The 15,451-nt window shown below is 41.1% G+C and overlaps 1 protein-coding gene across 2 annotated transcripts; it reads right to left on the bottom strand.

Moving 5' to 3' along the window:
• Positions 1-359: 359 nt before the first annotated feature.
• Positions 360-13,143, bottom strand: gja10b (gap junction protein alpha 10 b). 2 transcript variants are annotated; one of them, XM_088403658.1, is made up of 4 exons: positions 13,012-13,143; positions 12,042-12,900; positions 11,481-11,966; positions 360-859 (listed from the first exon to the last, which is right to left on the bottom strand). In XM_088403658.1, the coding sequence occupies exons 2-4, from the start codon at positions 12,882-12,884 to the stop codon at positions 821-823; spliced, it is 1,368 nt and encodes a 455-aa protein (XP_088259784.1). In that variant the 5' UTR covers positions 12,885-12,900; positions 13,012-13,143; the 3' UTR covers positions 360-820. The 2 variants fall into 2 exon arrangements, with proteins under 2 accessions (XP_088259784.1, XP_088259783.1); XM_088403657.1 differs by having other exon boundaries at positions 11,481-12,900.
• Between the last annotated feature and the right edge of the window lie 2,308 nt (positions 13,144-15,451).

The following is a 15,451-nucleotide window of genomic DNA, read 5'->3' as shown; positions in this document are numbered from 1 at the left end:
GGTATGATACCAGAGTACAGCGAAAGAGATCCTGCAGTGTGAAAAGGGTCTATTATTACACCAGGAACTAATAAACATAAACATGAGTTAATCTCATGACTGGAGGTTGTATTATAAATTTGGCTAATGCTAAACACTATCGTGGATGACAATTCAACAGCGCAGTACATTTGTCGGTTTATTTTCATACCCCTTTAGCATTCATTGAATGCAAGAGATCTTTTTTTCCTAAGCTTGTTTAAAAAAACTTTTAAGAAATGAAGAATCAGTTGGCACAGCATATCTTGCGCATTGGAAATGCGCAGCTAAAAATGCTCAGCTCAGGTTCAGTTTTACTACATACTCGACAGGAAACAGGATGTAGTTTTTATTAAATGGTTTATCATGTAAATTGCTATTATGATTAATTGTGTGATAGACACACATTTCCCAAAAAATGGCATGCTGACTGGAAAAAAAACAAACAAACAAACACGCACACACACACACACACACACACACACACACATACACAAACAGGTTGTTGGGACATGACTTAAATAAAGGTGGGACAAACAATTGGAGTGACGAAATCTGTTGGGACTCTGTGCTGTCCGGGTTAACCCGGTCTGGTCATCTGGTCACCCTATGCTAGCCCGCACAAGTGTCACAAGTTAAGATCCTTTTAACCAGTGCCATGTTGAGCCTGAGTTCAGAGCTGCATATTAAGGTGTTGATGTTGAATGTATTTAAAACGGAGGAAAAGCCCATTAAACTGTAGAATCGATAAACTCAATCCTTTCCAAGTCCACTTGCACAACCATGATTTTAATTGCCAACTTTACTTTTTCATGATAGAAGATAGCTCCAGCAGCATTGTCTGAAAAAAAAAGAGACAAAATTTGGTTATTGGAAAACCGGCACCAAAATTTGTGAAGATAAAAAAATTATAGACAAATGAATGAGCATTACATTTTACTGGATATGTAAGCATCTAAAAAGGGGTTTCCTAGCATCATTGGATTCTAGCACATTTAGATACTGGCACAATTTGATTATTTTATAAGTTAAGTACATCAGATTTAATAAATGACCCCTCTGAAAGACAAAAAATGGGGAAAAATTTGAAAGGTATTAAAAATAGCCTTCATTCCGTTTAGTGGTGTACATTTTGACTAGGACCAATATGTTTGCCTCTAACTTGTCTAACCAGAGATGACTTTTTTTCTTTGTTTTTTTTTAAGTGAGTGCAACGAGGCCATTTTTTTAAATTTCACAATAAACTACATACTAATAAAATAATAGAGTAAAATTATTATTTTTTAGAAATGACTTTTCCATTTTGAACACCTGATGAAACACCCACAGTTCAAAGACAATGTGTTAAAACCAGTGGGAGCAGTTCTATCAAAACAGAACCCTTTAAAGGGCCAAAAAATTGGCCATATATGAGAGAAAATTTAAAATGGGAGACTTCACGGAGTGTTAGCACATGTTATTGGTCTACATAGGTTGAGGGCACTACTCTGCACAATAAACTAATAAAGTACAGTGCTCTCGTTTGCCTGTGTTCCTTTATCCCCGACTTATAATTCATGCCACGGGATGCATAATTTCAATGCATGCATCCCCCGGATGCAACGTTTTTTTTGTAAGGCGTTGCTGAACAATTGTTTGACATGAGGCAAATGAATATGCTCTCAATGTGATTTATACTCTTTGGCTGCCTTAACCAATCACGTTCTTACGTTCACTTTTTGGTTAGTATGTGACTCACACTCTTTGGCTGCCTTAACCAATTGCTACAGTGATGCTACTTACATTTTATATCAGATATTGTTCAAGGTAGGACGTGAGCAGTCTGTCACTCTAAAGCATAGATCTCAAACTCCCGTCCTCGAGGGCCGCAAACATGCATGTTTTCCATACTGCTCTCTTAAACACACCTGATTCAAACGATTAGGATCATTTTCAAGATCCTGCAGAGCTTGCTGATGAGCTAATAATTTGATTCGGGTGAGTTAATGACAGAAGCATTAAAACATGCAGAATTGTGGCCATCGAGGACTGGAGTTTAAGACCTATGCTCTAAAGTGTGGTTCAAGCAGGTAAACCAAAGGAACGTTCCCCCCGGTCCAGACAAACAAATTTGACTGTCTGACAGCTTTTCAACTTTCAAAAACGCCCCACCGCCAATGCAACTGACAGACAGAACAAGGCTATTCGATATGTATAAAATGCTTTGATTTTTCTATTTTTCATCTTGAATACCTTGAGAGGAAAAACGCAATTTCAAGACAGTTTGATTGAATGAATTTGCAGTGGACCCCCGAGGTCCGAAGATTTAAGAGGTCCCTGCCTTATGTTTTTTTCACCTTACGACATGGCCCGCGACCTTTTTTTTGTCCTATCTTTACAGCATTTCTTTTGCCATATGACACATTCAACATGGCAGTCAGTGTTGCGCGACATATTCAACATGGCAGTCATTTTGCGCTCATATGTCTACACACGCGTCACCGCTTACGTCACTTCAATAAATGCTTGTCTGCTATTGGTCGGCGTCATGGGGTCATTAAGATGCTGGCATGTTTTTGGTCAGTGCTTGGGGTCACAAAGATGGCTGCCTAAGACTTGAACTTGTTTGAGCGTGCTTTGAATATGGTGTTTATTGTGCATTGTTGTACTTAGTTCAAACTTTAATTAGTTGGCCTTATTTGTATTTCTTGATTATCTCCAGCATCGTTTCCATATAAATCACATCACTAGCATTCTTGGGACCCATGGCTATCCCTTTCAACTTTAAATTAAGCAGTAAAATACACTTTAAATACAGTTTATACTGTTTTTACTGTTCCGCTATTTTGAAACAAGTGAGGCTGACCAATAGCAGACCACCATCTCCGTGAGGAGATGCTGACCAATAGTAGACCAGCATTGTAGTCACGCGTTGCATGGAAGCAGTTAGACGGCAATAGTAAATAAGTGCAACTACCTAAAAACACCAGCAGATAGAGGCAAAAATACACAAATACCTTGGCACACTGATCCCCGGCAACAGAAGCTAGCTCTTGGGACATGGAATGTCACCTCTGGAGGAGAAGGTGCCTGAGCTGGTGTGAGAGGTAGAGAAGTTCCGACTAGATATAGTCGGACTTGCCTCCACACACAGCTTGGGCTCTGGTACCAGTCCTCTTGAGAGGGGGTGGATTCTCTTCCACTATGGAGTTCCCCACGGGGAGAGGCACAGAGCAGGTGTGGGCATTCTTATTGCGCCCCCAGCTCAGCGCCTGTACATTAGGGTTCACGCCAGTGAACAAGAGGGTAGCCTCCCTTCGCGTTTGGGTGGGGGCATGAGTCCTGACTGTTTTTTGTGCCTACACACCAAACAGTGGTTCAGAGTACCCACCCCTTTTGGAGTCCTTGGAGGGTGTGCTGGTGAGTGCTCCCTCCGGTGACTGCTGGGGGACTTCAGTGCAATGACAGTGAGACCTGCAAGGGCGTGATTGGGAGGATTGACTCCCCGATCTCAACCTGAGTGGTGCATTTTTATTGGACTTCTGTGCTCATTACGGATTGTCCATCACAAACACCATGTGGATGAAGAACAGCAGATGATATACAAATGTGTTCTTAATATATATATATATATATATATATATATATATATATATATATATATATATATATATATATATATATATATATATATATATATACATAAACATACATCTATTTTTTAGGAGACAGAATGAAAAAGTCATGACCACTTGCACTCTACCAAGTCAAATCAACAGAATCACTAAAAGAGGCCACTGAGCAAATACTTTTTTTTTTTTTTAATTCATTTAAGGTAGTGTCCTGTTAAACCCCATCACACACATGGAACTTGATTCATTTGTAATTTTATTTTATGTGCTGAAAAGTGTTTTTTAAATATTGTCTTCTCCCTCATCTGCCTGTAGAAAAGCATTGTGGTCTTGGGTGTTACAATCTGATGGCGCCTTCATCAATGCTACAGTTCGATGATTGACTTTGTGGTTGTATCATTGGATTTGCGGCCACATGTTTTGGACAATCGGGGGAAGAGAGGTGCAGAGCTGTCAACTCATCACCACCTGGTGGTGTTTTGGCTTCGATGGTGTGTGTGGGACGCTGGCCAGACCTGGCAAACCCAAACGTACTGTGAGGGTCTCCTGGGAACGTCTGGCAGAGTCCCCTGTCAAAAGAAGTTTCAACTCCCACCTCCTGCAGAATTTCTCCCACGTCCCGGGCGAGGTGGGGGACATTAAGTCCAAGTGGACTATGTTCCGCGCCTCCAATTATCGAAGCGGCTGATCGGAGTTGTGGCCGTAACGTGATCAGTGCCTGTCGTGGCGGCAATCCTGGAACGATGCCGTCAAGCTGAAGAAGAAGTTTATCAGGCCTTTTTGGCCTGTGAGACTCCAGAAGCAGCTGACAGGTACTGACTGGTGAAGCGTAGTGCAGCTTCGGCAGTCACTTGGCAAAGACTTGGGTGTGGGAGGAGTTCAGTGAGGCCATGCAAAGCGACTTCTGGATGGCTTCGAGGAAATTCTGGTCCACCATTCAACTTCTCAGGAGGGAAAAGCAGTGCACCCTTAACATTGTGTTCAGTGGAGATGAGGCACTGCTGACCTCAACTCGAGATGTCCTGATCCGGTGGGCAGAAAACTTCGAAGGCTTCCTCAATTCCATCGACACGTCTTCCTCTGAGGCAGCAGAATATGGAAGCTTCAAGAAGGGCTCTTCTATCTCTGGGTCTGAAGTCACCGAGGTGGTCAGAAAACTCCTTGGTGGCAAGGCAAGGTGGTTCCTAAAGGCTGTTGTGGGGCTGTCTTGGTTGACACACCTCTACAACATTGTGTGGACTTTGGGGACAGTTCCCCTGGAATGGCAGACTGGGGTGGTGGTCCCCATTGTAAAACGGGAAACCGAAGGGTGTGGTTCAACTACAGAGAGATCACACTCCTCTGCCTCTCCGGTAAGGTCTATTCAGAGGCACTGGAGAAGAGGGTCCGTCAGGAAGTCAAACCTTGGAATCAGGAGAAGCAGTGTGGTTTTCATCCCAGCTATGGAAAAGTGAACCAGCTCTACACCCTTGGGTGGGTCCTTGAGGGTGCATGGGAGTTTTCCCAACCAGTCTACATGTGCTTTGTGGATTTACAGAAGAGATTTGGCCATGTTCCTTGCGCAGCTCTGTGGGGGGTGCTTAAGGAGTATGGGGTACTGGACGCCCTGATATGGGTTTTGTGGTCCCTGTATGACCGATGTCAGAGATTTGGCTGCATACCCAGCAGTAAGTCAAATCCGTTGCCAGTGACGGTTGGACTCTGCCAAATTCTGTTCTTTATTTTTATGGACAGAATTTCTAGGTGCAGACAAGATGTTGGGGGGGGGGGGGGGGGGTTCGGTTTGGTAGCCTCAGCATTGCATCTCTGCTTTTTTTGGATAATGTGGTGCTGCTGGTATCTTCAGGCTGTACCCTCCAAATCTCACTGGAGCGGTTCGCAGCCGAGTGAAGAGGCTGTGATGAAGGTCAGCACCTTCAAATTTGAGACCATGTTCCTTAGTTGGAAAAGGGTGGAATGTCCTCTCCTGGTTGGGGATGAGGTCCTGCCCCATGTGAAGGAATTTAAGTATATCGGGGTCTTGTTTATGAGTGAGGGTAGGATGGAACAAGATTTCAACAAGTGGATCGGTGCGGCGTCCGCTGTAATGCAGACTCTCCACCGGTTTGTCGTGGTGAAGAGCTGAGCCAAAAACAAAGCTCTCTATTTATCGGTCGATGTACGTTCCTGCCCTCACAAATGGTTACGAGTTGTGGGTTGTGACCGAAGGGCCAAGATTCCAGATACAGGCGGCCATAATGAGTTTCCTTTGAAGGATGTCCAAGCGCTCCCTTAGAGATAGGGTGAGAAGCTTGGTCATCCAGAACGGACTCAGTGTTGAGCCACTGCTCCTCCGCGTTAAGAGGAGCATTGAGAGCAGACACTGGGATAGTGAGGGGCAGGCAGAACAGAAGGCATGCATGTAGTTAGGACTGCCACGACAAGGCACGAACCACCTTACAGCCACAGCTCTGGCCAGCTACCTCCGCAATGGAGGAGTGGAACATAGTCCACTCAATGTCTCGTGCTTCCCCCGGGACACGGAGGAAATTTTGCCAGTGGTGGGAGTTTAAACTTCTTCTAACAGGAGACTCCGCCAGATGTTCCCAGTAAACCATCACAATACATTTTCGTCTGACGGATCTGACCGGCATTCTCCCCACCATCGACACCAACACACCACCAGCTTTGCCCAGCCGCTGCCCATGGGTGCTAGCATGGCCATCAGGTGCTTGCCAATTAGCCCCACTACCCAGACGTTGCTCCAGAGGAGGGCCCCAGTGAAAATTTGCAAATTAATCACTCATAATGAGGGGTCGATGAGCCATGCTTAATATGGCCGCTCATTTTTTATTATTTTTTTCAAAGCAAACCAACATAATACTGATGAATTTGACAGACTTATGTGTGTGCCATGTTTCATGAGTTTTGGTGTATGTTCAGACCCTCAAAATTTGTATTTTTTTTCCCCTGAGAAACAGCCCGTTGCCACAGCATTCTTGAAGTAGAACTAGCTCACCAAGTTGGAGAATAACACATTTTTATTACATTTGTCCAGTAAATGGTGCTATGACTACTTTGAAATTCAGGTTTGTTAATTTCTTCATTTTGGACTCATTAAATTTGTGAAATTTTGACATTATGTGGCATGAGGTGCTAGAGCTGCCTCCTGGTGGCAGGTGTTGCACCCTGCACCTCACAGCGGTGGCCAATTTACAATCAAGCTATAAAACACAGTCATACTCTTGCCCTTCACTGATCCATTTGCTTAGAGGTCTACTCACTTCCGGGGAACCTCCCGTTGGCGTCTATCAAGTTACTTAGGGTAATGTCTGTTGGCTGCCGTCTTGTATTATCCCATAGCCAATTTGATATTGTGGATTTCGATTATAGGCCTGAGGGGCACAACGCAGTAAACTTTTTTTTTTAAACCCAGTGCGATCGGCAACACAGCCGAAGCGGCTGTGTTCCTGTCCTCCCCGTGACCGGACATTGAACGTTGTTGCCGCTGCTGCTTTGTTTTAGCTGGTTTTACAGGACCTTCACGTCCGAGCGGCGTTCACCTGGTCCAGCCGGAGGTGCTCCACGTCCCAGCCGTCCACCTCTGTGCGGGAGCCAGTTCGGACTGTGATTTGTTTTACTTGACTTTTAACACCCGTTTTGGGTTGATTCTAGTATTTAGGCATTTTTGATGGTTCGTGAAACTATTTACATGTATTTACTTGCTTTTAAATTTTCTTTTCCAGGGCTGAAACCTCACCTCCGGCGTCACTGGATGAGGGTTTCCAATTTCAGTGTTGGTGATTTTATTTTTTGTTGTGTTCACATGCGTGTGTGTGTGTGTGTGTGTGTGTGTGTGTGTGTGTGTGTGTTTGTGCATGTATTTCCCTAGGTGGTGGTTTTAATTGATTGGAAGTGCCTCGCCTCTCCAGTGTACCCAACAAGGACGTTCCAGCCTTATTTAAGTACTCACACTATTTTAAATGATTGTTTTAAGAAGATAACAATAAAAATATTGGAACCACACCTCCGCCTCGGACTCGTTGCCACACTTTCATGATAATCAGCAGCAGCACTATAAGCTTTTTCCTGACATATATTCACTTGAAACAATCTAAAGTCCATCTTCAATGTTGAACAACTGAAAGCTAAATGTTGGAGAAAACCCAGCCTATTTATATAGGGTTGGATCTGGATGTTTCTGTTACCCCAGGTGGTCACAAAGAGTCCCAATCAGTTGCAATAGAATGGCAAATGTTTGCTAATATTCAACAACAGTCACCATATGTGACGTCGCACATTGCAAACTTGATGAGATCAAGAGAGCCGCTACATTTGCGGACACTCGCCAGCGTTTGCGCCTCAGTGGGATGGTAGATTTAGTTTCTCATTCCTTTTTTTGACCATCTTTGGTGGGCTGGTTTAACGTAATGCATTCGTGCACTCCCACTATTGCCACCACTTGCACCACCTGTATCCTTATGTTGCGTTCACACGCAATCGATGCGTAAAAGCGGACAGTTTTGTATTGTAGTCAATGGAGTGGTGCGTCGGGCGACGGGATGGACATGTATGGAGCGATGTGAGACGCCACGCGGCGCGTAATTTCGCCTGACGCATGAAGTTAAAAAATGTTAACTTCTGTCACGTGTTGTGTCATGACAGCCAATCAACTTCATAAAGGTTCAACGTCTCACACAGGAGCCAGGAATGAATCATGGCGGCTGGTTTGCAGACACCGGGAGCTATCCAACACGGCCAGCTGAGCTTTCAATACAAAAACGGAGCCAAGCAATAGCACTCACCTGGTTTGTAGAATGGTGGAAGGGAGACCTTGGGACAACTACTATGTGCCGCGTTTGCTTCCTTTTCTAACAGCTGTTGAATCATAGTTATTGTGCCAAGATAACGATAGTGCACCATTGACAGCTCAGTATTTAGCACAGTATCGGCCACTTGATTGCGACGATGAAACTTTTTTTTTTTTTTTTTTGGCAGACGAGTATTTTTGCAAAGCGAGGGACACGCAGTGCAAAAAAGAATAAAGGTGCTGTAGGAGAAAATACTGGCTCTGCTAAATCCCAGAAAGTTCTCAGCAATGCTCTCCTTTCCGGATCCACTGTAAAATGCACAGCAAGCTCACTCCCCACACCTCGCGCGACAAAAAGTGACTTCACTAAAGTGATTATCTTGACCCCGCAAATAAACGCCTTGCAGAGAGTGTAAACGACGCGCTTTGTCACGTTTGGTGTGCACATAGCATTATAATCAGGGGTTTACTTTTTTTTTTTTATTCAGGAGTTACATGAGTACCAGGAAATAGTGTTGGGTAAGCCCTCTTTCTTTCATTAAAAAGTCCTCCTCAAAGTCATTCTCCATGTTCCTTCCACATTACGCGCACAGTCTGTGTGCACACAACGACGTTGTGTTATTCACGTCTGCGTCCTCGAATAGTTTAATAGGTGCATCAGTTATGGTTAGCGCAGTTCATTTGGGACCCAGTTTAATTAGCCCAAAGAAATCAGGGGTAAATTCTCTGTCATTATATAGTGACAAACAAATCCCTTCACACCTTTATGAGAATGAAATGAAGCTCTGGCAGCCAGTCCAGGCCGCTTCAGTAAACAAACAAATAAGCATCCTCAGAATAGGAAGACATGGGTGTGCATGCTTACCTATATGAAAGGCAAGGAGAAAACAACTACACCAAGCCAGCATTGTTCCTGCATTGTTCCTGCTGTTTTTCTGGCCACCTAGTAAGAAGGCAATTAGCTTCCCAACAAGCTTGTTGGGAATTGAACCGCAAATTAAAAATGTCAGAATTACAATTTGCGGGGATTACAATTTACATCCATTGTTACAATCGTCAGGCTAGACATTACGTCAGATCCGATCCAATCCAATCCACTTTATTTATATATCACAATTTTAACACAAAGTTTCTTAAGTGCTGCACAGGAAAATTAAAAGCACAATAAATAGGTAACACAATTAAAACACAATAAAACAGTAAAATCAATCAAATAAGATAAAAAAAAAAAAAATCAAAGCCAAAACTCTTCTAAAACTGCCGCTAATAAGACCGAGGCTGCCACAGGACTTCAAAGGATGGAAAGGGGTAACTGATCAGTTACTATATAAGGTTTCAAATCAAGTACTTCGACATTGAGGAAGCCAATGTCGTGGCCAGTGTATTTATATATATATTTTTTTACACCCAAAAAAAAATCCGCGATGCAAGGCGAGGTGCAAAGTAACAAGGGAATCACTGTACATATTTATATATATATATATATATATATATATATATATATATATATATATATATATATATATATATATATATATATATATATATATATATATGTGTGTGTGTATATATATATATATATATATATATATATATATATATATATATATATATATATATATATATATATATATATATATATATATATATATATATGGCATACTGAGTTTTTTCATCCCCTCCTTTGCTGTATTTGTGTTGTTTTGCCTCCATATGCTGGCGTTTATAGGTAATTGCACTTATTTACTATTGCCGTCTAACTGCTTCCATGCAACGCTTGACTACAATACTGGTCTGCTATTGGTCGGCGTCTCCTCACGGATATGGTGGTCTGCTATTGGTCAGCCTCACTCGTTTAAAAAAATGACAGAACGGAAAAGCTTAAATCAATTGTGAGTGGTTACAAAACCGAATTTATAGTTTTACTGCTTAATTCAAAGTGTAAAGGGTTAGCCATTGGTCCCTAGATTGCTAGTGATGTTAAAGAAAGAAGTAAGAAGATGATTTATATGGGAAAGATGCTGGAAATAACCCTTATTAGGGAATATGGACATAACAAGCGGCACTCAAACATGAATAAATCCTTTCTATATGTTTTATTTATTATGTTTTTTGATTGTAAACATGTATATTATACATACGTAGCACTTGCTATACTATTTTGGGACCAATTTTTAATATGTATGCACAATTTTAATGTTTTTACCTGGGGTTCTAAACGCATTAGGTATTTAACATAGGTTGGACTGTCCATCATATATATATATATATATATATATATATATATATATATATATATATATATATATTGGGCGTAATTCAAGCCTGCGCCCTTGTTAAGTTTCTTAAGACCATCAGTTATGGTTTTTTCGGTTCCTATGGGACCCAGTTTAAATTTGTCCAAGGAGGTCAGGTAAATTCTACATCCATTATACTCACACACACATACCGAATGGAGCGAGTTTTAAGATGGGCTACCTCTAGGGTAATTAGGAGCTGTATAAATAAATACTTTACTGTAAAGATGATGGCATCATCACCACCTGTCAGGTCCAGTCAGGTGTTGATTACAATGACAGACAAAAATGACGGACAAAATTTACTGTTTTGTTAGGCTTAGTCTGTTGTTTCTAAAATATATCGGTCATTCAGCGGTTCATTGTCCAAATGAACAGCTGTCAATGAAGGACCAAGGGACAATCCATAAGTACCAAGGAACTGACGACCTCGGCTCAGAATGTCCTTGTAACAAAAAAATACTGAAAATGGTTGACCAACATTTGGCAAATTTTGGTAAATGCAACCTTGAACGCACTCTGACAAACATCTGATGTGAATGCACATTTGATTCCTTCACCAGCAGTCACAAACGTTCACCCTTCAGTTGAAAAGGGGTTTTACTTTTAATTGGTGTTGTATTTTTAATGGTACTTAAAAAAGAAAATCACTCGGGGGTTCTTGGACTAAATAAGTTTGACAGTTATTAGTGTTGATCACATCCCTTTTAGAAATCAAGCTAATCAATTTGACCTTTAGAGTAAAATTTTTTGATATATTCTCACCATGGACATTCTCCTCCCGCTAGTTGAAGGTGGTGGAGTCACCACAGGACTTTCTACCTTGTTGAAGTTCAGGGCCTCAGTGCTGGTCCTATTGATAGAATATAGACTGTCTGATAGACTGTCTTGCCTTCCATCAGACATCCCTCTGGACATAAAACTGCTTTTCCGGGCTGTTGAGATGTGGTCACTTCCAGGAGAATCACTTGTGTCACTACGTTCTTTATACACTCCATTTCCACTTTGTTCTCTCTGTTTGTTTGCCAGGGCTGCAGGGGCCTCTGTGTGGCTGGCTAATAGTGTAGGTCGAGATCCAGTACACCGCAGCATGCCAGAGTTATGAGATGAATCTGAATCATCACTGTAAGATGACTGATTCCCATCCAGAGTGTGTTGCTGCTCCATAGCTCTCAAATGCCGCAGACTCTGGATGTCTACTTGGCTTGGCTGGTGAGCCTGTGCTTGTAACTGATTACCACTGTTCGGCACCTGTGTGAAAGGAGCAACTGAAGTCAAATTTAGAGACTGAGTTTCTTCAAGTGCGCTGGAAAAAACTGAACAGACCATTTGTGGAGGTCGCATCTGTCTTTGTGGGGAGGAATTCGGCAGTATGCAAACCTGCTGCACCATGGAATTTTTCTTTGACCTGCACACACTATCACTGTCTCCAGATTTATAACCATACAAGATTTGCTTGCTCTTCTTCACCCCCAGATGGAAGATCTCAAGAAGATTGAGGAATAAAGAAACTCCGGATATGACCAACATGAAAACCATAAAAATATTCTTCTCGGTTGGTCGTGACACAAAACAATCCACACTGTTGGGACAAGGTAACATCTCACATTTGTACAGTGGAGCGAGCCCAATGCCATACAGAGCACACTGACCTATAATAAAACCCACTTCAAACACAGATCTCATCAAGATATGGAAAACATATGTTCGCAACAGTGAGCCTTGAAGGGGGGCTTTTCTCACTTTCTTCTGCTCATCTAGTTTTCTGAGCTCCCGCTCTATGCGCTTATGGTCAAGAACAGGGTCTGTCACATCCAGTTCAGCTTTCAGACAGGCTTTTTTTCTGTGCCTCTCCTTTTCAAGGGTCCGCAAACGATACAGCGCATGGCCCATGTAGACCAAAGAGGGAGAAGACACAAATATGATCTGAAGGACCCAGTAACGGATCAAGGAGATGGGGAAAGCCTGGTCATAGCAAACATTTTTGCAACCAGGTTGCTCCGTGTTGCAAACAAACTCACTCTGTTCATCATCCCAGACATCCTCTGCTGCAACACCAAGCACAAGCATGCGGAAAACAAAGAGGATGGTCAGCCAAATCTTCCCAATAATGGTGGAGTGAATATGGACCTCCTCTAAAATGCTACCCAACAAATTCCAATCCCCCATCTTCTGTCACATTTTGCTGCCAGAGAAGTAAATGAGAACATATCAAGTTTTAATGTGATGGTTCAGACCATTCGATTAAAATTAAAGATAAAAACAATTTGTGACATTAAGAAAGTAGTTTACTTACAAATCTGTAGGCCTTGTTCTCACAAACAGGGGATAATTCATCAAATGATCTCTTCAACAGACAAGAGAACATACTGTTCAGTGCTGCTGACTAAATTGCATAGCTGTTTGGAACTAGGTCTCCAGTTTACAATTGATCCCTCATGATGCTACAATGTCCGGAGGTTAGATGCACTCTGGTACTTTTAACAGGTCACTAGACTGGAAATAGTAACCAACTGACCTATAACATTTAGAATGCTTACGGCCTCCACCTCGGAACGGAAATTCAATGACCAAGTGTAAGTGGAAAACAGTTTGTTTTACTTTTTAAATATCAGTGAAAATGTACTTTCATGATTACCATCGTTAAAATGGTTATCTGTACATAAAAAGAAAACAAACAAAAAACTAAACAAACAAACAAAAAAACAATATAAAAAACAATTGTGGAAAAACAACAGGAAAAAAAGTACCGAACAAAATTTTGCCAAGCTCAGAATGGAGTGTGAAGTCCTATTAAATCTCACCCCTTGTCAAATTTTCTATTTATTCTTCTTCCTCTTTTTAAAAAAAATGCTCAAAATGAAATTATTTACAATATAACAGAATAGACAGGACTAGAAATAGTAACTAACTGACCTTCAACATTTCGAATGCTAATGGCCTCCACCTCAAATGGAAATTCAATGACCAGTGTAAAACACTTTGTTTTTCTTTTTCAATTTCAGCTTCTGTGAGAGGAAGTCAGTTATAGATCTGAGGAAAATGTATTTGAATTAATCCCATCATTTAAATGAATGTTTAGATGAGCATTAACAGAATAAAAAATTACAATCACACTAAAATGAGAAAAAAAAAGAGAAAAAAAAAAGCATGGAACATTTTTTTTCAAGATCAGAATGGACTGTGAAATCTTGACTTATTAAATCCCACCCCTTCTCACTGTTTTGTCTCTTCTTCATCCTTAGTTAAATTATGCTCAAAATGATAATCGTTGTAATACAACAGAATAGAATGCCTTTAGGTCATTGGGCATCATATAACTGGAGCGCTTCTCCTGTTTCAGTACAGACATCGGATTAAAATAACAAAAACAGGTAGAAATGAAAAAAAGGATGTGTAATAAATCAGATGTATTACACGAGATGAGACAGTAAAAGTAAATTTAAAAAATTGTCTACTAGTTCATTTTAGCAAAGAATTAATGCTATAGGATAATGCTATGAGAGAGTTCAGGGTGGTGACAGCCCTCATAAAGAAACTGTTTCTCAGTCTGTTGGTCCTCATTTTCGAGCATCTGTAACACCTGCCAAATGGCAGAAACTCAAAGAGCTGTGGCGCAGTTGATGATGTGCCAACCTGTGCTGAGGCACCTGGAGGAGTAAATGCAGTGGCGGTTCACACTTAGGCCTTCAGTGATTGGACCCCACATGCACACACGTACACATTACTGGGCTACGCAAACTATTTTTCAGAGCATTTACACCTCAATAAACCTGCATCAGCAATTTAAACTTATAATTCTACGTGCCAAAACTTAAAATAAGTAATAAGAATTTCAAATTATTTGTCCACAAAGTTTTATGGTCCACAAAGAGCAGGCAAGCTTTTGCAAGATTGTACACTAAATTCCAAATGACAATTTAATGTAAGTGTCATGTCTGGGCATGGTGAGTTGGGAGGAGGAAGAAAGGGCACCCAAAAAATGCAGGAAAACTGAGAAATATGCGGCTCAAAAAAGGAAGTTTTAACAAGGAAATGAGGTAGGACCGAACTGGGAGCAAAACTGGACAAAGTATCATCAGACAGGTGGACCAAATCAATCTAACGAGAACGCAGACAATTATTAGAAAATTAGACAATTATTTAAGGAGGTTTTTAAAGATTTGTTTTTAACACCATAATGCCATATATTGGATGAGGCAGTTCTAAAACATGTATTAAGTATGAGCCATCACGTGTTTTGCCACACTTGAAGGTTTGTTTTTCTTATAAAAATACACATATGAAAATATTTTTCAGAAATCCTTGCTGTAAAGAAAAGTGTCCTATGTAAGCAATATCAGTTCACAATCATAACACTTTCGCTGATTTTCACATGTTCATATTACTTATTGACTGTACAGTATATTTCCAATTTATATTAAGCTATGATTAAAATAGAAATAATAAAAAAATAAAAATGAAACAATAAAAGCTATACAAACATGTTATGGTTTGAATGCAACACAAATAGAGCCATCAGGTGTCCTATTTTGAGTGACACAGTGCCAACACAGGATCACCAGTTAATTATGTGTTGATGTGCTTCAGGAGGCCTCATTACATTACAACATTCACTAGAAGTGTACTCAGGGAGGCAGAACAGGTCTTCTTACCGGGGTAGTCAGCGTTAGGGTAGTTAGGCTCGGTTCACACTGCAAGGCTTAATGTTCAATTTCTTATATGAAAAGTGTTTT

This window comes from Hippichthys cyanospilos, chromosome 20 (genome assembly GCF_059441005.1).
Source record: "Hippichthys cyanospilos isolate Australia breed blue-spotted pipefish chromosome 20, RoL_Hcya_1.0, whole genome shotgun sequence".
NCBI lineage: Eukaryota > Metazoa > Chordata > Actinopteri > Syngnathiformes > Syngnathidae > Hippichthys > Hippichthys cyanospilos.
The sequence above is the reverse complement of the archived record's forward strand: the minus strand, read 5'-3'. Positions and strand labels throughout refer to the sequence as shown.